The sequence below is a fragment of the Solea solea genome, chromosome 10 (assembly GCF_958295425.1).
Source record: "Solea solea chromosome 10, fSolSol10.1, whole genome shotgun sequence".
In the NCBI taxonomy this organism is placed as follows: domain Eukaryota; kingdom Metazoa; phylum Chordata; class Actinopteri; order Pleuronectiformes; family Soleidae; genus Solea; species Solea solea.
In genome coordinates, this window is record NC_081143.1 from 17,528,849 (window position 1) to 17,555,849 (window position 27,001).

The 27,001-nt window shown below is 42.4% G+C and overlaps 1 protein-coding gene across 6 annotated transcripts in view; it reads left to right on the forward strand.

Annotated features, from left to right (window-relative positions):
- Positions 1-27,001, forward strand: part of septin9b (septin 9b) — a 67,199-nt gene that overhangs the window by 33,250 nt on the left and 6,948 nt on the right. For 3 of the 6 annotated variants that reach the window (XM_058640622.1, XM_058640624.1, XM_058640623.1), the window contains exons 3-7: positions 17,096-17,281; positions 21,907-22,035; positions 22,142-22,223; positions 22,857-22,994; positions 26,458-26,575. In XM_058640622.1, the coding sequence (XP_058496605.1) occupies positions 17,096-17,281; positions 21,907-22,035; positions 22,142-22,223; positions 22,857-22,994; positions 26,458-26,575 (653 nt within the window). Of the gene's footprint in view, positions 1-3,517; positions 3,546-6,803; positions 6,932-16,483; positions 16,584-17,095; positions 17,282-21,906; positions 22,036-22,141; positions 22,224-22,856; positions 22,995-26,457; positions 26,576-27,001 lie in introns of those variants that run through there. The other 3 variants (XM_058640625.1, XM_058640626.1, XM_058640627.1) reach the window with 3 other exon arrangements.

Below are 27,001 nucleotides of genomic sequence, written 5' to 3' on the forward strand. Positions count from 1 at the left end.
TTCATAAATGAAACTGCCTTATACGTCTTAATTACTGCAGATATATACGTTAACACAGAGATGTCAAGCTTCTTCCTGTTCACATAATGAAAGATTTTAATTGTACAATATATCACCAGGATAGGAACTAATTCAAAACAATGTCATGTTGGCCTTTGAAGAGTGCAGACATTAACATAAAAGGGTTTCCTCTTTTATGAGCATCTTACAGGAGGAGGAGGAGGAGGAGGTGAGAAGGAAGAGGGAACTGAAAGAAATGGAAAAGAATCAACCCTTCTGCCCCAGATAAATAGACACACAAACACACACACACACACACAAACACACACAGAGTTCCCCTCTCTCCAGATAAGGTTTTTACGGAAGTTGGAGTTTACATTGAGCATCTGGGGGAAGTCAGGGGTTAAAGACGTTTCCCACCACTGCAGAAAAACCTCCGTCCTGTTTTGTTATCTTAGCAAATCCCACATCGGCAGTACAAGTCTGCTCTTCTATCACTTCGCTTTGCCTGCAGTGATGCTGACAGTTTCACAGACTTTACCTTCAAAAACTGAAAATGAAACTCACTGGTTCAACCGCTTACTTCTGCCCAAATTAAGGATTTTGTAACAATGATCACACATGGTCTTACACTGTTTTTTTTCCCCCCTTTATCAAAAAAGTGAACTCCCACCAAGTGAATCGTCACTATCAGTGTTTTTCCATCTCCATTAGATGCATGATGAATAGTAGGATATAGACCGGGGTAACATTCCGTCTTTGCTGATATTATTTTTTATTTATCTGTCCTGTTTTCCTCATTTATGTGATTCCTTTGCCTGAGACACTAATGGCGTGTTTCCACTGGCTCAACTCGCTTCGCCTAGCCTCACCTCGCCTTGCACGGCACAGCACGGCACCAAGCGAGCTGAGTAGGCACCATGCTTGATGACGTCAGACAGCCGGCCACTGATTGGTCGTCACAGGAAGAGACGCCTGACACAAGAATCAAGCCGAACAATGCCGAACTGTAGATCAGTTAAAAAGACTTAACAATCATAAAAACGTTGGTTAATCCAACAATTACCAGGAAAATTAATAAAATGAAAGTCACCGCAGTTTCATGCAGCCATGCAGTGATAACTCCGCCCCCATTGAGTAGGTACTATTATTTGTAGTGGAAAACCAACCCGTGCTGTGCCGTGCCGTGCCGCGGTATAAGAGTGACTGACTTAAACATCCCTGACCCGGAACTGCAACCAGTAACTTTTCATCAGTTTGCACAATTACGTATTTCATTAACACATCAAATCGACTAAATTACATTATTCATTGTGGGATCTGTTTGGCTGCTCCGGCTCCCTCCCACTGTACAAAGACATGCAGATGTGATGGTCTGGTGACAAGAAACTTTTCTAAAGGTAGTGACTTTGGTTAACAAATCATCAGCCTTGATTGGTTCGTCTGCACGGCTGCAGGTTTATTTGCACCCAGAGTGGTTTTACAGTAATGAAGGAGAGCAGTTCATGTGAGGTCACTTTTTCACTCTCTCTGCCAATTGATTTTGGCCCACTTGCTGGCTGATAGAAGACACAGTGGATAAAACAATCTTTTCCTCCCTCCCTCGCTCTCTCTAGTTCTCTCTTTCTCTGTGTGTGTGTGTGACAGATGGCCATTTGTGCTGCAGCTCTGCCATCTGCTGAAACGAGTAGATGAGAGTTGATGAGGAGATTCATGTGTGAAGGTGTGTGAATTTGCAGTGAGAGGAAAATTCAAAAAGAGGATGCAGTCTTATATAACTTATGTTGTACCCACTACTACCAACAGCTATCAACCGTCTCAATGATACAGCAGCTTTTAGCCCTTTAACAATAGGATGAAACTGCATTGTCACATATTTGTGACTATTGATGTATTATCATTCTAGTGGTTCAGACTGATGCAAGAGATCAGACCCACCCATTTTTTCTATAGGGACAAATCAAGTATTTTATCCATCCATCCATCCGTCTTCTACTTTTATCCGTTACACCCTCTGCAGAATGCCAGTCCATCACAGGGACACATAGAGACAAACAACTATCCACTCTCACACCTACAGTCAATTTAGTGTCCAATTTACCTAATCCCCAAATCTGCATGTTTTTGGACTGTGTGAGGAAACTGGAAAACCTGGAGAAAACCCACCCACACACACACACACACACACACACACAGAACATGCAAACTCAGGAAGACCCTTGTTCCAACCGGGTCATGATGCAAGAGATAACCACAATACTTTGACCTCTGCCAGGTATGACAATAACCATACACAGAGAGATTGTCCCAGCCCCACCGAGCTGAAGACAGTACAGATATTTAGATGTGACTCTGCAAAGTGGAACCACTCCCAGGATATTGATCCTCACTGACGTGGTGCTTTTGTTGCCATTTACAGTTTCCTGACTGTCAACGCTGTGCATGTAAAATTCAGCTAAAAGTCAGCAGGAAGGAAATCACTGCAGCATTTACTGCAGGTGTTTCAGTGTCAACTAAAAACATGCACAAAAGCTTTAGTACCTTCATCTTTCTTTCCCCCATAAATGAATGCTTTGGATTAGGCCAGACAAGCAGTTATTGGATCATTATGGACACTTAAGTCTTAAGACTGCAATAATTGTCATTGCACCGCTGTTCTATGACCAGATCTTATGCGATGACAGAGGTTTGCACTCATGATTTAGATGTTTACAGAATATAACTGCAGCTTTGTGGGTTATGGTGCGATCGCTTTGAAGAAAGCCGTCGTCTGTTGAGACAAGCATTAGCAGTACGGCTTGGAGTGAGCAGAAGATTAACTCTCACCCACAGCCGCAGTGGAGTGAGGTGCTTTGAGCTGTTGAACGGCAGGAAGTGCACACACTACGTAGGATTTTGGTGAAAGGGCATGGCGCCATAGTAGAGTTCCTCTGTGATTCCTAATGTAAGACTTCTAAAATCTAAATTATGGATCTTGTAGACCTTTCTTGGCAAACAGTTTTGTAACACCACGTTATCATCTCACAAGATGATAGCTCATGGTTGCTAAACGCTTTCTCTGTCACTATCTCTTTCTACACATGGGAAGCTTCTATTATAGATAATTATCATTATGATTTGGTTATATCTCGCGATGTGCGGCAACCGCACCAAGAGTTTAATCACAGAGCTCTCTGCGTCGTCTCTTGGTTTTCGGAGTTGAGTCATTCCTGTCCCTCTCCCTCTCCCCCACACACACATCCAGAGAACTGGGGCCAAGGATTCCCCAGAAGGCCGATCCCATGGAGTCGCTGTGTTTATTGTTCATTAGGGAAAGCTTCCTCTCCAGAACATCGGAAAGAGCGAGCGCACGACGGTGTGTGAGCTTAGTTACATAGATTTGTTCGTGTTCCACTCAGACTAGGAAGTATACTGGAGTTTTTTACATCTTGTATTTTTATTTTCTTTCTTGTTGAACCCTTCACAAAAAGAAGAGAGATAAGAGCTGACAGCAGCGATGACTTCTACTTGCACTGAAATATACGACCATGACATGGATCATCTTCGTGAGTATCTGCTGTCTGTGGGAGAACGTGGTTGTTTAGGCTGTCGTGCTGCAGACACATGAGAAATGACTGGTTTCCATTAAGGCCAATCACGCTGAGAGATGTTCAGTTGAGACAAATGTGCTTATGAGACATTTTCCTGACTTCCTTTTTAAAATCTATGTTGCATTCTCCTCAATTGGAGAAACAAAGTCTCGTCTGATTGTTGTGAAAGAAAATAACCCTGCTTTTACGGGAAAAAAGAAGTTTGAACTCATGGCACTAGAAACTGGCAACTCGTATTTTCTGTCTTACAAAGTCTTCAGTGTCAGAAGACACAACGTTGTTGTAACTCTGGGTAGTGAGGTAGGGATGTGGCGTAATTGACTCTGTTTCCAGGGAGAGTGTTTTTGTTTTTGGAGAGGCTGTCACCTTCTTTGTCTTCCTGGGGACACTTCAACCCCTGGGAATAAATCCAGGCTCAGTTGAGCTATCAAACTAATCTCTGCTCCTCCTCCTCCTCCTCCTCCTCCTTCTTTCAATTACACTGCAGCGCCACAATGTGAAGTAGATGTAGAGATGAGGAGTGAGGACCATCAATCTCATCTCAAGATAAATACACACATCAGTCCATCTGTACTGTTAATGCATGTTCAGTGATTTCAACCAAAGGGGGGAGGCTGAGTCTTGGAGGCCACTTTAGGGTGTTGAGATAAACCATCTTCACTCATTGCACACATGCTGTCTCCATTTGCACCACAGGGGAGCAGCAAATGAAACACAACAGGAAGTCTCAAACAGACCCCGATATCTTCCCTGTAGATATCAACGCAAAGCCAGATGTTATTCATCCCCCCCCTTCTCTCGCCTGTTCCTTACTCTTCCAACCATCCGAAACCTTCCTCCACCTCCTCCTCCATCTCTCTCTCCCCTTTTTTTGTATATTTTGTCTCCTCTACTCCTTGCTCCCTTCCTCCTCCTTTCTTTCAACTTTTCCCTCTTGCTCTCGGCCTCCCTCAGGAATATCGTGTCACCGAGACACCCGGTCCGCTGAGTCACAAAGTTGTCTCCTGTAATCGCCTCCATATGTGCGGCCGCCCTGATTTGGTGGCCTTAAAGCAATCAGGACTGACCTCTGGGCCAATCACAGAGGGTTGTGTTCTCCGAATGTCCCTCACCGCACATTATTCTTCAGTTACTTCTTCAGCCCAAATGATTTGAGCCAACTGAATGTTGACATGTGTTTCGTGACAACATGGCTACTGTGCTACAAAAGAGATAATAATCAAACAGCTAAAAGAGCTTCATTTGAGTTTTTCAGTGCAGCCGTCAGCACATGACTTCACTTTAGAAAATCTGCCTCCTGATTGAGTTTAGTAGTTAAAACACAGAAGTCAACTTTGATGAAGATGTTCCACTTGTGCAACTGAGTGCCTGAGTGTCATGATAATATGAAACGGCAAACCACACGGTACAGTGTTTACATTTGAATTAGTTTTGATTAAAATTGCCCATGAGCTACACACAAACACACGTGTCCATATATCAGTTTATTTTATTTTTCTCAGAGTGTTGGCTCTTTGCAGGGCAAATAAAATAATGCACATACATACTGTAGACCTCTGCTTTGGTCTTTTGTTCCCACTGGAGGAAATGGCACCTTTGACACTGTCGGGTCACGGGTTTCATACTGACAACATTTTCTTTATTGTTTATGGCTGTGTGGAAAACTTTCACTTCAATAAAAAAAAACGAGATATACAGTGGGAATGTGTCAGACCTTCTGCCCAGAACCCAAGAGTTAAGCGGTACAATAAAAACGTGAACAGACATGGACCCGTGACAGTTTTATGATTGTGATCTCAAGATTACTTGAGACTTAACTGCATTTCTTTAATGAATCCATCAATAACAGTCCGTGTGACAACCTACAGCAGTGACGCAACTGCGGGATTTTTGTTTTCAGTTTAATTAATTTCACCAGTGTGCACTGATATGTTGTGTAGACACATTCATGTTTGACAGGAAGGAAACATTTGTGCTGAATGTTATAAAAACCTCTCTCACGCTTTCAGTCTGTGTGCTGACGGAAAAAGTTGAGACACATCCATGGAACTTTAGAACAAATGAATCACTCTTTTTCCCAGTTATGGAAAAACAACATCTAAATCCATTTGATAACCAGCATCTTTCTTTCATCTTAAAATATATGTTCCTCATAGAAGCCTTTTACATCTCAACATTTCTGCAGTGTGCTGGCTGTTGTAAATGGGAATCTCTGTGTTGTGGCTGAACTGGGACACAGGAAGTGCAGCGGAGCAATGTTTTCCAGGGAACGTTTGGGGTTTGGGCCCACGTTCATCTGTTTTCTAGCCAGTTTGGACTAAGGCGCAGCGTGATTCGCTCAAGTTGTTACAGGAGTTTTTCATATTGCTGTAAACACATGGTTCAAAGCAGGTACACGCAGATAGTGGAAAACACAGCCACAGCAGCACAGAAGAAATCATCACTGACAAGCTGAAGTCTGTTTAATGTATCAGGAAATAGCCTTCTTGGAAATACATTTAGAAAATAAACTGTCTCATTTAACTCGGATGAGAAGATTAATGTCGATGTATGGCTGCAGCCAAACTCTGGAAAAGGGAAGAACAGTAACACAAACAGCCAGTAAAGCTCCCTTGCTGAACATGTGACATTGTGTTTTATAATTCCGCAGCAAAAAGCGGGATTAACATTACAAACTACTACTGATTTATCAGAAATCGTAACTATTGGAGGAGTTGAATCCTGATATGTGTTGCCTGGCAGTTACGACGTTCCAAATAAGAAACAGCCTGGGCACACAACCCCCGCCATGGAATGGCTTTAGTTATGAGTCAGATCAGTTACGAGGGATTGGGTTGACTTTAGAGAGAGAGCGAGCCCTGGAGAATACGAGGAGAGAGATGACCAAATGTTTTCAGCACACACACACGCACACACACACACACATGCACATAAGATTTAGCTGGTGCTTTCCTCTGTGACACAAAGCAGTGGGAGGGAGAGAGCAGATGGATTCACACAAAGACATGGACGTAAGGAGGAGAGGAACTTTTCTCTTGTTCTTCTCACACAAATACTGTACGTGCACAAATGTTTCTGTATCTTTAACCACACGGCTGGAGATCCCGTATCTCTCCACAATGTTGTCCATTGACTTTCTCTGAATGAGGGGTGTGGCTGCCAAATGCCTTCCTAGCCACTTGGGATGGTGGTCATATGACTGTGCTGTGGGTGTGGCCAGGGGAGCAGCAGCAACAGCCCAGCCTCACCAGCTGAAGCTGTGATTGAGAGAGGAAGAGAAAGAGAGAGAGAGAGAGAGGAGAAAAAGAAGAAGAAGAAGAAGAAGAAGAGGAAAGGGTTGGGTGAGTTGTCGATTTTTGTGTTTTGTGCTTTTCTGTCGGGCTATGAAAGAGCTGCGTCTGTGATGGGGTTTTACAGAGAGAGAGAGAGAGAGGGGCTGAATGTGTGAGCTTGTGGAGGAGAGAGGCAGAGAGTGGAGTAGTGATTTGAGGCTGCCGGTGTCAAAGTTAGTGTCCCAGGTGTCTGGTGTTTGCTGTGTAGACAGTGAAGTGTTGAGGCTGAGCGGTGGAAAGTGTTGAGATCTGTACAAAAACTTGTCATTTAGCTCACGGGCCTTGTGCTTTTTTCCTGATCTCCTTTATAACCACCCAGTCCCATTGTTTGGCCTGAGGAGAGTTTGGGGGGTCAGCTCTATGACTCGAACAACCCCACCCCCCCTCCCCCCTGCCTACCTCACACACACACACCCTCTTTTCTCTTCCCCTCCATTGTGTCTTCAGCTCTGGAGCATGCATGGATAATCAATCCGCCATAATGGGGCAGAGTCTTGACCAATCAGGATCGCCCCCCGAATGCTCCTGCAGTTCCCACTTCTTCAGGGTCGTCTCCAGTCATGATTTCTCACTTGGCCTGAGATCCTGTCACATCAGGCAGTTTCCTGTCTCACTTTGAACCAGTGCAGTGGATAAGCCGTGCATGAATACACCCAACCTGTTTTTGACATGATTCAATTTTGACAACCTCTTTCTGCCTCCTTTCTGAGGCAGCTTTGTTCACGTCGAGCTGAAGAGATGAACAGTGGATCCTTTCTGAGTTTAAATGACATAGTTCAGTTCATTTTGGTTCCCCACAGGCCAGAAACGTCATTTACTAGCAACCAGAAAACGAAGTTATCCATACTTTGTCGTTGATATGCTGCTTTGTTCTTATTTTGGTCAAGACAAGCAGACAATTGGCAGTGTTTTCCAGCTCTAGTCACGTAGAGGTGTTTTCTCACATGTTCCAGTTTACTTGTCTTGCAGCAGTTACACTAATGCTGACAGGAAAAGTGATGCATTTGACCTTTCAGACTGACAATGCTGTATGAATGAACTGCAGCTGGGTGCTGCTGCCCTCAAGTCATTGTACAATCACAGTACAAAAGCATTATCAAATTTATTCTCCTGCAGCTGTCATACGGTTTCTATGTCAGTGTCCTATAAACCTATTGGACAATGCCACTGATTCCTAGTACTAGATTTACATCAGGCATTATTACACTCTGCTTCATGAAATGAATGAAAATCAATTCCTGCAAACATTTTGTAATTAAAAGCCTGGTGTCGTGTCACTGTTACTGTCAGGGATACAGTTGTCTGCACACTCTGCATTGTGCTGTAGGGGCAGGCAAAGATTTATGACCTGGCTCTCCAAAGGTCAGTCTCCCCCTGTAGAGACATAACTTGTCTTTCCCCATCACGTCGGACACTTTACATCTGCACCATGTTTTCCTGACCGAAGAATTTGCCCCAAAGGCAACAGAGCTGAGAGGAGAAAAAGGCGTAAACTGGTTTTACAGTAAACAATCGGGCAGTTTGTCTTAAATATTCTTTCCCACATTTCAGGATGTCTTCCTAGCTCTCCGGCTAATTGTATCCATGTGTGTACAGTGAAATCTCAGACGGACTCGGTCTAAGTTGCATCAAAAGTGAAAAGTGAAGTTATGTTTTTGTTAGTGGTTTTGTCATGAGCAGTAAAAAAAAATAAAAATGCCATACCCACAGTGGGAAGTCAGACATGTCATGTTCTGTCGGAGCGGACAGTTACGGCAGCTTCCACATGAGATTTTATTTCACGGAACAAAGTTTCTTAACCATTATTATACAGAGCAAATTGATTATAGATGCAAATTATTTCTTTCTTTTTTGCTCAAATACTAACCGGCAGTTTCGACCACTAACTCTTTTTCTCTTGACACAGTTTGGAAAGGCTTTATGTATCGATATCATCTGAAGAGATGACCTGCATCAAGTACATTTTCAAACATCTACAAACTGTTCGACGCATGCACATGTGCACACGTCAGCTCTCATTTCCTCTCATTAAACACAACATTATTGTTAAGATATTTAAACCAGCCAGCTCCTTTTCCCAGCTCATACTTGGTGGTTGTGTGATTTACAGCATCATAGGCTCTGTTTGGCTATTGCCCTGTACCAGTTCCTCCTAATGCAGCTGCGGCGGGTGGGTTTGTGGCTGGAACCTCCCAGTTCCCCCTCCATATTTCTCAGAAATGTTTAGGTTTAGAGTTGCAGCTGATGTCAGTTAGCTTCCACTGATTAGAGCTACCCAGTACAGTTGGCTCTCACAATTGCACTCGGCACCACGATGGCTTCCCCGCTGCTGTGCTGGCCTTCACTTCACTTCTCATTTTCTCAGTCTCTGATTACAGCTGTTCCGTCCAAAACATGCTCACTCTTGCTGTGTTCTTCAGCGCGTTCGCTGTTATTGTACATATCATCTGCCCTCCTTTTTTCACAATGTCCCGCTACGCACCGCTCTCTCTTTCCCTCCCTCCGCTATATTCTCCCTCTTTTGTGTCTTTTTAATGTGTTAAGGGACAGGTTATCATCTTCCCTCCGTTTCGACGCAGAGCAGGGCCATCTGCTCTGCGCCTCGTAAGGCCAGGGGGTCACATTCTCAGTGGGTCAACGCGAGTGACGGGACTGAAAGATGAAGTGCAGAATTCCTCCGACCTGTCTTCTTAAGTGCCAACGTCTGTTTGTGTCATCCGTAGCTGTCATCATCGGCCTCACCAATAATACCGCCTCACACGACAGGGAGTTATTATGATGGTGAAACATGTCAGGATTTTTAATCAGCGCATTCCTTTGTTTCCTAAGTAGTGGGGGGGGGGGGGGGGGGGTGTAGGTGGTGGGTTGGATATAATGTACATGACATCCCAGTGAGAACCCTCTCTTCCTCCCAGCTCCCTTCTGTCGTCCGCAGTCTGTCAACGTAATATTATCGACTTCAAACACGGCAAAGCATTAAGCTGTTGACCTGTGCTGCTTCTAAAACATGCTTAAACCTGAGAATGAAATCAGCTGCAGCAGACAGAAACGGCAAAAAAAAAAACATTTTCAGAAATACTTTTAAACCAAGTATTTGGTCCAGTGCCAGGCCAGATAATGGTAATATAATGGTAGTACAGGAAATGAGTGTAGTCGCTGCTTCAATATTAGCAGTTATGCCTCATAGCCTGGTAGATTAGATTAGATTAGATTAGACACACTTCATTCATCCCTTTGGGGAAATTCAAGTATCCCGTATCGTACACTGGATTAACATTGCCTATAAATAACAATATACCCAACCATAAAAGCATACAGCAATAAAACAATAAACGATTCTTAGAAAACATTTAAATAAGATAGTAAATTATATTGTTTACGTAATTCTGTTTACTGCTTCTATAGGTTTTTTTTTTACAGTGAGTTAAATGCATATAATAATCTATATAACAGATTGAGAAACTCATTGTTACAGGTGGGAGCTATCCTCTGTGTGTTTCCACTAAGGGAATTATTGCCTTCACTCATGACTGGAAATGGAAGTGAGGCGTTTAATTTAAAAATTAAAGTAGATACTGATACGTTGAGACAGTCTATTTCTCAATGGGGACTTTATAAAAGCCCATTCTTTACCTGACTGTACTCATAAGCGACTGCACGCTCGCCCATTAAATTTTAGATACTGTTAAATTGTGCATAACTTGTGCACGACTGTCATTCAACCCGAGAGCTGGCTGGCCTCTTCTTTCTGGACTCTTCAGTTATATTGTAGAGACGGCAGCAGGCATACAACATTAGGATCGCTTCCTCTTTGTAGGAAGCCACAAAAGGGCTTGTGGAAATATCATCTGCAAAAGAGAGAGAGAAAAATAGAGGACGGTTTAAAGTAAATGGACACACATGTAGACGAGGGGGGGGGGGGGGGGGAAACCCACCCGAACTGAGAATCAGAAGTTCACCTCATGGGAACCATGTTGAAAATGTTGTTTCAAATAGCATGCAGTGTTTAAAAGCTGTCACTAACTGGGTGAGTTAAAGTGCGTGATTGGAAGAACAGACATGGTCCTTTCTTTCTTCCCAAATCTCAAACCACTGAGGAGTGACTGGGTAGCTTTGGAGCATGTGCTTCTCCAGACTCAAGGCAGGGGGTGGGAACAAAACCAAGTACTGCATTTGACTTTCAGTGACCTCCCATTTGTCCAGGATATCCTCCCTCTCTCTCACTCTCTCTCTCACACACACACACACACACACACACACACATAGATAAAACTATAGCTATATAGGGGGAAATTAAACCACTATATGGTTGAAATTAAATAGATGATATAGTGTTGAATCAAAGGAGATGTTTTTTGCCCGAGGTTAAAAAGGTTTAATTTATCATAAATAACCTCATGAACCACCTGACTAAGAAACATTTCAAAGGAATCAAAGGAGAATAAGAGACATTTCTTGTCCTCGGGACAGTTTGTGATTTCTTTTGCCTAATCAATTTGCACGCCTGAATCTCTCAATCTGATTCCTGATGTTTTGGTACATCAGGAAAAAATATTTTGAGTTAAATGAAATGTGTCTGCTGTAGAGAACATGGGAAAATATCTTTTTAATTACGTAAGGAGGTCTTAATTCCCCCACAACTGCATGACAACAGCTGCATTTTAAAACACTATGGCGAAAAAAACTTGGTATGGTCCATTATAAAATCCTTCCACATCATCGTCAGTCTTCAACTTCACTATTTTAACAGTTTGGCTCATCAAACTTAATTATAAGTTGTGCATGTAAGTCATTTTTTTTTTTTACCATTTTCCTTTCTTTTTTTTCTTTTGCTGCCTGTTTTCTTTCACTTTCTGCAGCATATCCACTGTACTAATATTTCATCTTAGTCAAACAATAACTTACTTTCTGTGTCAGGATGTGGTACGTGTGGATTGATGGAAACTGAATGTCTCTGGCTTTTAGGAGGCTTCTTGAGAATACAATGACAGCTTTGTTTCTGGCATTGGCAAGTAGTTCAAGTTTCACTCAGTGAATATTAAATGTAGGGATGGATGTGATGATCCTGGTGGGATTTTAATGAAGGCACTGAAAGGGGAGTGCTGAGTTATATGAGCATCTCGAGTGGGAAGGAGATTCTGTGTCACAGCAAAACTCTGGGTATTGATAAATGTCAGCTAATTGTTTACATCTTGCTTTGAAATATTACCACCATGCGTGACTTGCTTGTGTGTTTGAGGCCAGACAGGAATGCTGCCTGAGAGGATTTTCTGGTCTCCACAGAGCTTTGCTTCCCTTCAGGATCAACAGAAATACATTTGTACATATGTTGCACAGCCAAATAATGTAATTGACTGATTTTTCTTTTTGTAATGACTGCTATTAACCCACATTCATTTATTTGACCGTACCTTAAAAATCTAGAAAAGACCATAAGGAGTTTTTGATCGGGTGCCAAGAGAGAAACTGTGGAATTGTATGAGGAAGTCGGGAGTGGCAGAGAAGTATGTGAGGGTGGTGCATGACATTGAGCCAGACAGTGGTGAGGTGTGGAGTTGGAGTGATGGGTGGGTTCAAGGAGGAGGTGGGAGTCCATCAGGGTTCCGCTCTGAGCCCGTTCTTGTTTGCAATGGTGATGCACAGGTTGACCGGTAAGAGTCTCCTTGGACTATGTTGTTTGCAGATGATATTGTTATCTGTAGTGAGTGTAGGGGACATGTAGAAGAGAGCCTGCAGAGGTGGAGGTCTGCACTGGTTAGAAGAGGAATACAAATTAGTAGGAGGGGCAGAATAGCAAGGTGGAATACCTGTGTTTGTGTGTCAATGACAGTGAGACAGGTGGTGCAATGTAGTAGGTAGTGAAAGTCGATAAGTTTAAATACCTGGGGTCAACCATCCAAAGCAATGGTATGTGCACAAGTGAGGGCAAGGAGAGTGCAGGCTGGGTGTGGAGATGAGTGTCAATGGTGATGTTTTACAGAAGGAGAGCAGCAAAAGTAAAAGGGAAGGTCTATAAGACGGTAGACCTGCTATGATGTATGGTTTGAAGACAGTGGCACTATCTAAAAGACAGCATGCAGAGCTGAATTGAGCTGTGATTTTTGTTGGGGGTGACCAGGATGCACAGGATTTAGAGATGAGCATATGTGAGGGACAGCTCCAGTTGAATGGTTTGGAAAATAAAGGAAGCAAGGCAAGGTTGAGATGGTTTGGTCATTTGCAGAGAACAATCATGGATGATGTGAAGGAGGACATATGACCTATGACATGTGAGGCAGATGACCTGCTGTGGTGATCCCTAAAGGGAGAAGATTAATTTGAGTTTCCTGTGCACTGGTACTAAACGAAACATATAAGATACACGGGTGAAAATGACCTGTAGGAAACTACATGAAGTACAGGGTACACCCCTGGACATGTCACCACTCCATCACAGGGGCAACATACAGAGACGAACAACCATCCACTCTCACACTCACACCTACTGTCAATTTAGACTGTCCAGTGAACCTAATCTGCTCATTTTTGGACTGTGGGAGGAAGCTCACATACCCAGAGAGAACCTAAGCACACGGGGAGGACATGCCGACTCCATGTAGACAGGCGCCAGGTCGGACCAGGATTCAAACCGGTGACCTTGCTGTGAGGCAACAATGCTTTATGATTCCCCTTTGCTTGGTAAATCTTTCACTCTCCTCACTTTGCAGGAGGGTTTGATTCGCTCCAAACTGAAACTGTGATAACTCTGATGATGTGATTATGACAACAGCCAGAGAAAACATACAGCGCTGTATTTTAACTGGTTTTACAGACTCGGTATTCCTCCCCATGTGACGACCAAACTAACGCGCATGTTTTTTAAATTGGTGCGCTTATTAGTGTCCCTTCACACTACTGACATTTCTAGTGCGGAAATACACACTGTGGTTTTGTGTGCTGTGATACTGTTTGCGATGAACAGGAAACCAAACACAAAAAAACCCCATTGTGTTTTGCCAGTTATTTGTCATAGGATATCGTATTATTATGCAGACCAAGAAAAACTGTGCAGAATACCATTTTTTTTTTAAACAGTGAAGGATTCACATTAAAATGCAAGTAATTAAACCTGCAACAGTGCCCATTCAACTTTGAGTGCCCTCGTTTGAAGATGAAGTGCGAGAGTCCTCTCTTTGATGGGATCTATCCAATCATGCAAATAAAAGGCCTGAACTCATCTCCATTCATTAAACAACGCCGTTAAACCAGCTAATCCCTAAGTGTCATGTGGCAAAAAGCTTCCCATAACATCTGTTACCAATTTCATAAAGCCTTCATGTGGGGATTTTCTGCTGATGAAAGGAGATAAAAGAAAGGCCAAGTGCTGTATCTTTGACATGCTTTCTCACTAAAATGTCAGCAACTGTCTCTGAAGCACCTGTTTGGCACTTTGCACATCAGGTCAGTTTCCCCATGTTTTTCCATTTGTATGAACTATTCTTCCCCACTGGCTCCCTTTGGCTCTGTTGGCCCCAGTTAGATAAATCTCATATTTCACTGACGTCTCACATGTTCCGAGACATTGTCCTATTTTGATATATCCGTTGGAGCTGTCTCATTTAAGAGTATTTTGGATTTAACGTCCGAGGCCATGGAGTGGTGATCTGAGTCATACTGTATGTCTCTCTGTTCACTAGAAATAAAGGCTTCTCATCCAGAGATGAAGTCATGTTTGTCGTGGCAAAGGCTATTGATGCTTTTCTTTGTGATACGTCGTAACCCATGAGTGCCGAATTGGTTTATGGAGGGACACTTTACAGGCTTTTGTGGATGTTCTATAAATGGCAAAGCTGTTACTGATGTAGATAAAGGATAATTAAAAAAAAAAAAGGAAAAAAAAGTGTTGTGAGATTGAAAGCAATGAGAAGGAGAAGTGAATTTCAAAACAACAGGTTGGTATTTTTTTAGGCTGGGTAACACGCTGACGCTTTCTCTGGTGCTGCCGTTTGTCCTTCCCTTTTCCGCTCACTTCATATCTCACATTAGCTTGGTTTTGTTACCGTGTTACTGTGTGTTTATCTCTGCCACTGTGTGACTCTTTGTCTATTCTTGGAGTGTGGCCTCGGGAGCCAGCAGATGGCCGAGGAGGGTGCCGTGGTCATGGTGCCCAGAGAGCAGTTTGGCTGCAGACCTGGAGTATGTCATTAGAGCTCGTTCTCATTCTGCCATTCGAGAGCTTACTGATGTCATCAGACTCACATTTCATTCGAATGAGTTCTATGAGTTTTGCACACACAGTAATTGACCTCTGCATTTAACCCATCCTTATTACACACCTGTAGTGAACAGCCCTTCACCGGCCCTGGGATTTGAACTGGTAACCGTCTAGTAACAAGCCCAATTCCTTTCCTCTTGGCGACGGGCTGCCCTTTGTGACTAACACATCTCACAGGCTAAAGATGAATTGATCCAAAAACCTGAGGATTATTGTTTCACTTCCAAGACCCAGTGTTACTGTGACAGGTTCCCCCGTGGACATCAACACAGCCAAATCATCAAATCATCTGAATGTTAGGGCTGGTGTTATACTGATAAAAACTAATGTCTGAGCATGAAAAGCAGGAACATTGCTGCATTTGGGTGTGGAAATATTTTTCCAAAAGCATAACCTTTTATAATGTAAATTTACTGACTGTTAATGGGTACATAGGGAGACCCATTTCCCATTTGTTTCCAAGCATTTAGTAATGTATTTGCTGAGTTTTATCCAAGCCACATGTGCTTCCACGGCACAGTTCATCATGCTGTGTGGGATGTGAAAGTTGGAGAGACTGACGGATACAGTTGAGACTGCTAAAGGTGTGGTGCAGTCCTTCTTCATACTCAAAGTCCAAGATTGGAGCTCTTTATTTTCTTTTGTGGGAGAGGGGAAAGTGTTCAGAGATATTTTGGCACACTAATCACTGCTACTATGGAGTAAGCTTTCTTTTTTTAATGATGTGCAAGTATGTGAAGGAGGGTAAGATTACATTTAATTTCTGTGTGTGAGTGAACAGGTGACAGAAGTTCTTTTTACCAGATTATATGTCTTTAACAGCCTCCTGCTGTCATGAGTGATGCTCAGGAAGGCTTAATTCTAAATGTCAGAAAATGTTCCTCATGTCATGTGGCCTTCATTTATATTCAATTCCCCCGACACACATAATGTTGCAAAAACATGTCACAGGCAGGCTGTGGTTGTTGCCATATCAGGCACACATATCAAACGCACAAAGGCCTCTATGTTCTTCACCAAAACCTGATAGATGTTGGTATTTTAAACGAGAAAAAGAATCCACCCAAAACAGAACATGAACCTCCTGGTTACACTGTAGCTGTCTTTATTCAAGTCTCTGACAGAGAAGGACACACTGTAGTCAGGATGACAGTGTTCCTCCAGTTTCCGATGTAACCTGCTTGTCTGTGGTTTTGTAGTTTCTTTGAGTGAAAACCTCACACAGACTCTACCACAGGTTTCTGTCACAGCACAGGAAACGCTGTCTCCTCCCACTTCAAGTGTGCGAGTCGTCTGCTGCTGATGCTCCTGCAAGCACACACTCGCACACTTGGCAGAGGTTTTTGGTCTGCTTGTGCTTTGGCACGCACCCTCGATCTTCTACCAATTGATTTACCTTCAAGTGAGGTAAGCCGGGATTTGTAGGTGGTTGAAGTGTTTGACAATGGGGAGATTCATTTCTGTTCTACAGTTGCAGCGTTTTCTTCTTCAACTCCTCAGTTGCTTCAGAACAGTTGCTGGTGTTGCTAACACAGCGTCATTGCTGGTCCAAGTTAAAGCTGCGTTTCCACCAGTTTGATTTATTGATCTTTCTCATTCATAGTTGAGGAAGTGGTGGAAGTTTGGAGTTGGTGTTACATTAAGGAGATGTGTGTGTGGGCCTCCCTGTTATTTTGGCAGATAATGAAATGATTTGGCACATGGTGAGCTTTTAGTGCTTTTAGTGCTTTCAGTAATGTCTTGTATGAAAATGACTGTGCATATGTAAATGTTGGGTCTGGTATATCCTGTTTCACACAGGAAACCAACTTGCTTAGACGGGTATCTTACCCTATATCACTCTGAACTTGGTGTCGGTTCATTGCCAACTTTCTTAAGTTGTAGACTCAACTCTTCTTTTTTTTGTCTGTGTCCCTCAGGGTCAGAGGTCAGCCTGAGTCACAGCAACATGTCGGAGTCCAGCAAGCCCCACCTCCCCACTCCTCAGGTTAAGGGGGAGAAGACCCATGGCAGTGACTTCAGCTACGTGGGCATTGATGCCATCCTGGAGCAGATGAGGAGGAAGGCCATGAAGCAGGGTTTCGAGTTTAACGTCATGGTTGTGGGTGAGTGTGGCATCAACGCCGTTCAATAAAAGAGTCAATAATCAAAACATAAAAGGCTGCCCGAAACCTTGGAACAATGGAAAAAAAAACAACACTTCTTCTCTTCCTTTTTCACACTGACATTAGCAGCTAAACCCTGGATGTTTAACCCAGGTGAAGCAGCTAAACAAAAAGGATTCCCATTGCATTACTGTTTTGCATCTTTTAATTCAGTCTCTGTTTTAATAAATTGTTTAAATGATCGGACTGATTTGAAAAAAGAAAGAAAGAAAAAAATACAGAGCACTGAGCAAGGTTTGCTACACACATTAATGGCTAATGGCTGTTATAGGGGCCAGGAAATGAACACACATGCCAGCATTGAACTGGAAGTGACGCATTGCTGCCAAAAAATAAGCAGCAGAAGAAGAAATGAGCATGATCACCCATGTCTTTGGTTCCCACTAATGCTGATCAGAGTGGAAGCCAATAAAAACCAGCGTGCAACACACTGGGACTGGGCCAGTAGCAACTACAACAACTACCGTTGTTTGTTTTTTATCTTAATAATTATTTAAAGTTATTAAATTGGTGTCAACTCATTTTTGTATTCAACCACAACCATAAAGAATTTGTCCTTTACCGAATCCAAGTGATTTCATATTCATGAACTTTACCACAACCGAAATCTAATTTGGTGAGTTGTGACCCAAAGGTTCATAACTGGGCTAAACTAAGTGGGTCGCAGATGTGTGCGTGAAAAACAAAACCGTGTCTGTCACCTCGGGAGTCCATGCACATTCATGCGTTTGTAAACATGGCAAAGCAAAAACACAACGCCTACTACTTTAAATATGTGTTTTCTTACACTAATGACAACAGAGAGAGCCAAAACCACAGCGTGTTGTGTGCTGGCATGTGAAAGCATGAAGCCGTCAAAAATAAAATGCCATTTAGAAATGAGGCACTTGGCTTATGAAGACAAAGTTAACTTATGGCACTTTTCTCTCCTTATTGTATGTTTTTATTATTTCTTAATGACTCGGGATAAAAGTGGGTTTAAAGGCTGGATGGTTTGAAAACCACTGCCCAAAATATTGCTGTAGTTTCCAAGAGTGGGTTCTGTATAGAGACGTAGGTGTCTAAATTAAGCACGTACAAATGTATTATTCTTAGAGCAGAGAATATCACCTTACTGCTCTAATATGAATGAAAAAGCCACGCTATGTAGACACAGCCCCGACACAGAGGACGATTACGCGTCATTGCTGCAATCTCAACTGACACGGCTGTGTATCCATGATGACTTGCAGCTGTAATTGTTTCCAAATGTCTTATGTTTACAGCAGTCGAGTCGGTACTGAATTCAGAGGAAAAAAGATCAGACGGGAGCCATTAGAAACGTTTTCAATTTTAGGCCGCAACAACGAAATGTAGAACAAAGCAAGTAGCACAGACAGAGTAAGACTGTACGTTCACTCAAGAGTTGGCACTGAACTTACACAGAAACACACATTCTCGTCAGGATGTCAAACACATGGGCTCAGCCAGTGTGGTGCCATCTGAAAATAGCTCTTTCCTTTGTGTCCGTGTTGTGATAAACGCATACATACTTTAGTGAATAAAAGGAGGCTGAGAAAGAGGAATAATCATCCTTTTACCTCCTTTTTTTTTTTTTAATTATTAGTGAACAGAAGGACAAAGTGGAGACGACACAGTCATCTTATATTAGTACTTACACATCCAGTGGACCACACTGTCAGAGCAGCACAAGTAGACACATGTCAGTGTGCACAATCATGAAAACTGAGAAAGGTTAAAGGCAGTCATGTCGTTCACTCTCTCACTAAAACTCTTTCTTACAGAGCACGTATTTCACATTTGCTGCTTAAAGCCACAACTGTGAACACGCCCGAGTCTCGCACCTCATACGCTGTGACAGCTAAACATCTATACTGTGGAATAATATCCATATTTGAGATGTGCTGACATGCCGTGTTGCTCTCTGCACAAAACTCTGCCCTGCAGGGCCTGAAAACACCTGCCAATACGATTAAGCAATAGCTCAGAACAGGCCGTGGTACATTCCCATGGTGTCACATAATATATCAAAGTTAATCGATACCAAGAAAAGACCAAGATCTTGACTCTTGATTCAGAAAACCGAGTCAAGACTAAGGACAGAGAGGAAAGAAAAGCTGTGCAAAAATGCCAGCACAGAAGGAGCTGGATCAGAGGGAGAAAAAACCGAGAGATGTGGAGAGGTGAATACAATAGGCAACAATAGAGGATGGCAGAAACCATCCTCTATTGTTTCAGGCCCTTAAGATGGAAGAGGAGAACACGACTTTAAAGTTGGAAGAAGGCCTGTGACCGCTGCTTCTTCTTTTAAAAGACTACAGTATTTCAGTGGTCGTTGATGCCAAACAGGATCTAAAATCACTTTTAGAGCCAAACTGGATAGAAAATCTTATCAAGGACAAAACAATTGTGTCATCAGAGGATATAGAACATGACATTTTTTGCACAAATGTTTACAATGGAGGAGATGAAAGATGAGATTAAATCGGCATGAATAAAATGTTGATTGCGAGAGGGAACTTTGATCTTTAGTTGATTAGCAACATGTCAAGTTCTCCAGGCATTCGCAGATACTTGTCTAACACCTCAGTGGAGTCAGATTTCTAAATTATATAAACCAGTACTAACCTGCCCTTTCTACTTAGTTCATGAAATTATAAGAAAAAGCTACCAATCTGTTTTTACATATCCTGTTACTGTAAATGTTTATTGGTTTTATTCAAGTCCAAGCTCTTGTAAAAGTGTGATTATTTAAAGGAGGTCAAGGGTTAAGAAGATAGAGAATTCTAAAATAACACAGGGTTGAACTTAAACTTTTGTTTCAAGGTAGTTTATGTTGGCTGATTGAGTTGTGAGTAGACCTGGGATGATGTGCTTTTGTCACGATTTGAATGAACCACACTACTTACCAATTGGATTTCAAAGCACAATTCTACAAGTATTGCAATTTGATAGTATAGTTCGAACAGTTCTAACGTTATATTTATCATTATAAATTCAAATGTCCAAAATCATCAATAACATTGCATGTTATTCAGTTAGTCTGATATTTATGTAAATTGAATATGACAAAATAATGTTTGTTACTGCTACACTTAGCGGCCACTTCAAGAAGTCAAATAAATATAATCAGGCTAAGTAGAAAGTTGTTGTTGTTTTTTTTTAGTCCTGCCTTGTCAGTGTTCTCTGAGTTAGTGCTGCAAGAAATGAAATAAAATACCAGTCCAAAATGAGTGGAACCCCTCAAAACAGAACACATGTTAGTGCAGCTGCAGCCTCAGACTATTTGAGATGTATTTGCCTAATCGCTGCCCTCAGCCAGCTGACCTTCTGATTTGCTGCACACAGGAAGGACAGTCAGGGTGTCTCAGTGTGTGTGTGTGTGTGTACATGCATGGCACTGAGCAGACAACACATAGACAATACACACACAGAGTGAGCGTGTGCGAGTGTATGTCACACACACACAGTGAGTGGTTAGAAAAAGGCCTGGAATGTTGCAGAGAGCCTGGAAACTTGGCAAAAACTCCACACACACACACACACACACACACACACACACACACACACACACACACACACACACACACACACACACACACACACACACCCACACCACTGTAGATGCCCCGTGGGGCTGTGAACAGAGGGAGTGTGTGTTGTGAATCACAAATAATTTCGTATTTCGCAAGTGTATGAACTAAACAGAAATTTCTAAACCATACAACCTGCAACCTTCTTGTATGTTTCATTTCAAATAGAAGTCTGCTGTATTTGAATATTTGACATCTGACACACAAATGGACTGTGTTTGTGTGTTGTGTAAGGAGGTCATGTGAAATCACTATTGGAGTTGTGTATAAATAGTACTTCAGTCAGACAATACATAATTTCACGACGTGTTTATCGAATCAGATTACAAATGGTTAAACATGTTTTTTTTGCGTTCAGGCTCCAACTTAATCGCTCCCTCCAGATAATGTTACATTGACATATCGACATATCTGGGAGTGCAGAGGAAAGCATCTGAAACACATCTGGAGCCTGCAGGTGGATACTGGGGTGATGCTTGGGCTAAATGCATGAGCAGCAACAGCAGCACAGAGCAGCAGTAGCACTAATGAGCAGAGGGAGAGATGGGGAAGCGTTGCAGCTTAAATAACCCGCCAATGGGGGGGGGGGGGGCAGCTTGAGTCCTGTGCAGGGTTAGCAGGGTAGAACTGGTTATGAGATGGTTGAATATTGTACTGTAGACCCTACACAGAGAGAGAGTGTGTTTGTGGGGGGGGTCTATATGATATGTCTGTCCCTTTGACCTCCACAGCTTGTTAATCTGACCCTGCAGCTGTCCATTAACATGTGATGCATCCATGCAAGCACACGTTAATGAAATGAATACTGTCTTGTGCATATTTTCTCCTTTTTCTGCCTTCAGAACCCTCAAAGAAACATTTGTGTTTTAACTGCATTAGACTTTGTCCTTGTGACTGTCTCGGGTTAAAACCGCGAATGAGTAAGATCTCAGTTTCTCTAATTCCTGTGTGTGTGTGTGTCTTCCTGATCAGGGCAAAGTGGTCTGGGGAAGTCCACTCTGATGAACACCCTGTTCAAATCCAAGGTGAGCAGGAAATCTGTTCAGCCAAACCCAGAGGAGAGGATCCCCAAGACCATCGAGATCAAGTCCATCAGTCACGGTAGGCCAATTCACAACATTTAGCCTGCGTCTTTAATTTGTATCAATAATGTAGCACGTGTGTGATTTGTCATCTTTCTATGTATGTTTGCATTTTCTTCATCCAGACATTGAGGAGAAGGGAGTGAGGATGAAGCTGACTGTTATCGACACTCCAGGTTTTGGAGATCAGATCAACAATGAAAACTGGTGAGTGAAGGACTATGTTAACTTCTTCATCTTAAATCTCACGTTCTCAGTAGCTGTTACTAAAGTTAGTATTTTCTTTATCTTAACCTTTTAAAATAAAAACTTTTAATAAATCACAATTTTACAGGCTTAACAAAAAACTCATTTACCTCATTTAATGCAATATAAAACTGTAACGTAGAGATATCCACATCTTAAAGATATAATATGTAACCTTTCTGCATTCAAATATCTAAAATATATATTGTTTTGTGGTGAACTTAACATAACATGTTTTCAAGAAATCCATATTTTCATCCAAGGGATAATTATTTCTATTTTGTGTTGTCTGTTTTTGCATTTTACTGTGTGGAACCAAAATGAATGTTTATTATTTATTACCGTTATCTTTATTGCCATTGCTGCTGTGACACTGTAAATTTCACCATGGTGGGACTAATATCGGACTTTTATCTCGTCTGACAAATAATGTTTAAATTTCTTTACTTTTTTTAGTAACAGCAATTATATACTATATCCATTACTATGCTTGTGTAGTGACTGCTCTATATTGAGAAACCATAGGTTTGCAGTATGTTTGGTGGCCTAAAACGAGGCTGCACGCTCTCATGTGTTTACTGTTTCCTTCGTCAGCTGGCAGCCCATAATGAAGTTCATCAATGATCAGTATGAAGCCTACCTGCAGGAGGAAATCCACATCAACAGAAAGAAGAGGATCCCAGACTCCAGGGTGCACTGTTGCATATACTTCATTCCTCCCACAGGCCACTGGTGAGATAACATATCAAAGAGACGCTAATTCCTCTGACTAAGTGCCGCACTTTTTGTTTACCCGTTTCTCCCACAGCCTCAGATGATTCAGGCCTTTTGGGAATTTTTCCCTTGACCTATTGTCTTTCCACAGATCTTTAGCTATGTCCTCTTTCCAGCTCGTCCTTTTCATGTCTCTCTCTCTCTCCAATGACCACATGTGGAACTCATTCTGTCCTCAGCAGCGCTAAAGTATCAATAGAAGAGTCGGATTACACAAAGTAATTGAATTGGACCCTAAAGTTCTCAAACTGGAGAGAGGTAGAGAGAGATATTCAAACGACAGTGAGGGTGTAGAGAGTGACGCATCTTGGATATTAAGTGATAGTGGTAGATTTGAGTATTCACCATTAACAGCATATTGTTTTGCTGAATTTGGATACCAGCAGTCTGGATTTGATTATTGTTCTATCTTGTGAAGTGTAACATGACTGTGGTCAGACACTAACGTGAATATACTGAAAAAAAAAAGTAGATTGTCCTTGGTGTAAAGAGTGCTAAGTTAATGTCATGCGTGTGTGTGCAGCAATGTCAGGCTTCGCAGACACAGTGTCGTGGCAGAGCACATGTCTCTTGTTATGTTAAATAACCAGGTGGAGGCCGCTTGCTTCACTTACGTGACGTTTGCTTCGGTGACACTTCACCAGTGATAAAAAGCAACATTTCTCCTGCTGCTTTGCCAGTGATTAGATTCCATTTTCCTCCAGCTGGCCCTGTAATCTCTCCAGTTTAACTGTGACGAGTCATGTGTCCTTGTGTGCACCGAGGGGTCAAGGAGGACGCACTGCAGCAGATGCCAAAAGGCAAACACCAGCGCTCAGAGCAGTTGGGCTTGATAGAGGCATCTGGCCCGTGCGTGTATTGTACACATGTAGATAGAGGCACACAAAACACTTCTGTGGACCAACTGTAAACACACTTGTGCTCTCATCATTTGACCCCGTATCTCAGTGATGCTCCATCCACTGATGTTTCATATTTCTGTGCACGGGTAACTCAACAGTTGTCCACTTGAGTCTTCTCTGTGTGAGTGGGGGATGATGTGTGTGTGTGTCCCAGTGTTTGACAGACCCCCTCATCATCCGCTCATGTCACCGCAGCTGCTGTTGTGGTGAGTGTGTGTGTGTGTATGTGTGTGTGTGTGTGTCCGGTTCATGTAAAGCTGCACAGTGGACTCCAGTGTGTAGTCGACATGCTAACACTTGTTTGTGTCAGCTTTGTTACAGCTGCTCAGGTCAGCAACACCCAAACCACTCCCCATTTTAAGTCTCGTACTAGTGCCCTTGTCCGTCAGTGTCAGTATCCACACACACACACACACACACGTCTGAAACAGGAATACATGAACATGCTCTTTAATTTCAAAAACAAAGAAGCAAACATCTGGCAGGAAGTGGTGTCTTCCTTACCACTGAAGAGAGTTGTGTGCACGAAAGAGATGAGACGTGTTTGGGGCTACTGTTTCAGCCTGACACAGAGATTAATACAGTAAAGTAGGCAGATTTCCATGTGTGTATATATATACATATATATATATATATATATATGTATATATATATATATATATATATGTATATATATATATATATATATATATATATATATATATATATATATATATGTATGTATATATATATATATATATATATGTATAAATGTATGTTTAGATTAGACAGACTTAGAGTGCCCTACATTAGGATCTATCCTACGTGCCGTTTAATCAGTTTCTTTTTTGCCCAGAAAAATAAGTTTGAACCCAAAAGAAACATGATATGAGCACTTGGCTCTGCGGTGGACATGTTTCCTTGTCCTCCCACATATCTTATCCTGCTTCATGAGAGAAAACATTGCTGGGTCTTTTTGCTTTTCTTTTGTGCCACAACAATTGTAGTTTTTAAACGAAGGCCTGTTACCAATTACATAGACTTCCTCTGAATACCTCTGCCATCTGACCACTGTCCAAGAATGACGGGCAGAAAAATTGCGGTAGAACTACCCTGGTAGCTCTTTAAAGGGAAAAACAGGCAGTTTCTTGTATTGTCTTGTTTGAAGCATCTTGAATATGTGTTTATCGAGGCTCCGGTATAATTTGGATGTTGGAAATTTACTTTTAAGCTGCGTCTGTGGTTTCAGATTGATGAACTGTGCTCATGAGGCAGAGTACACTCTTGGCATCAGCAGACATTTCCGATAATGGCAGAGTCAGCCATACCATTTGCCCCCTGGGTTGTCTTCTTACTACCCCGTTTAACATTCCTTGCTGAGAAATAAAAGTCTGTGCTCTGACGCTCGCCAAACTGAGAGCTGGTTTCTGAACTGTTACTGAGAAAGAACAGTGGTAGATGGGGTCACTCCTCTTCACATTTGACCTCAGAGAATATTGTTTCCTATTTCTTTGTAAACATGTCATTATAAATGTGCATCTGTGCAATGCGTGCACACGTGCACATTTATAGACCGTAGGACATATGTTGGTGTGCATGTGTGTGTATGCTCAGTCATGCATATAATGCATAAACATGGGATGTACACATATGCAGTTACATCATTTAGAGGGGATAAACATTCACACAGAGAGTTTCTTCTCGTCCTATGAAAAATGCATGGAATCTAAAGCTCTCTCTATTTCACTGAACGCATCGCTTATCTCCTCTTTACCTCTGTGCATCTCTGTTCACCCTTTTCCTGTCACACGCCTCCGTGTGTTTTCATCTTCGGCTCATTGCGACGTGCCTGTCACTCACTGAGAAAAGGCAGCCAGGCATCTCGTGCAGCTGCTGCTGGCTCTTTGAACCATGCTGGCCTGGTTTGGCTCGGGCTAATTGGAGGGCAGAGCAGACGGCGTGAGGGGAGTCTGTCTGGAGGAGCCACTGCAGGCAACGCAGTGTTGAAACAGAAAAGAAGCTTAGAGAACAGAGATAGGAATGGAGAGAGACATGGGAGAGACCGGGACAGAACAGCACTATAGAACTAGTGACACAAGGCCAGTGTTTTTTAACTAGTAACAATGACAGAGCTGTTACAGAAAAGAAAACAATGTGAAGAGTGCACTTACACCAAACATGCAAGCTCATCTAGAGTTTACTGAAATCACACTGAGGAGGAGAAAAGTGGTTTCAGGAAAGAAGAAAAAACAGGGTATGTTAATGCAATATGATGAGGGGTAGAGTCTGTATTGCAATAGACCACTATTGCCTCCTTGTGGTTGCTCTGTTCCATTGCACTCATATCCTACTATACATTGTAATCCAAGTCCAGCAGTAGAGAATATTTCTACAGTGCCACAGCATGGTCCATGTTGGATTGAGGTTCTCACAGTTCTGTCACTTGAATGAAAGCAGAAAACGTAGAATCTGGTCATTCTGCATTCTGTGTGTCGTGAAACTGACGCTGTACTCTGTTGTCTCTTTCCTCTCGGCTTCAGTCTTCGGCCTCTGGATGTGGAGTTTATGCGGCGCCTCAGCAAAGTGGTCAACATCGTGCCCGTCATTGCCAAGGCTGACACGCTCACCCTGGAGGAGAGAGACTACTTTAAACAGACGGTGAGTGGTGCCAGGCACCATAAACAAAGGCCATCTGGGCTAAGCCACACCGTACCCATCCTGGGAAACACCGTATCATCTTTGTAAAGTGCTTCGTCCATACGGAAGCATTTAAGAACTATTTATTTGAAATCTTTATTTACTGAGCAGCGTTCCACAGCTCCCCCCCAAGTCTGCCACTTTACAAGACGGGAAACCTCTGCCCCACTGCCAGCTGAGCAGGCGGGCTCTTCATCACTATAGCCAATTACTGGGTCACTGGTACAAGTCGGCCAAGTCCAGAGAGGACTGAAAAAAAGACACCATGTCCTCTCTGAAACATGACCAGAATTTAAAAAGTTGGAAAGTAGTATTTTGGAATATTCATGTGTTTGTTATTCACACGGTCCATGGTTTAGTAAAAATAGAAACATCTCAACAGACTGT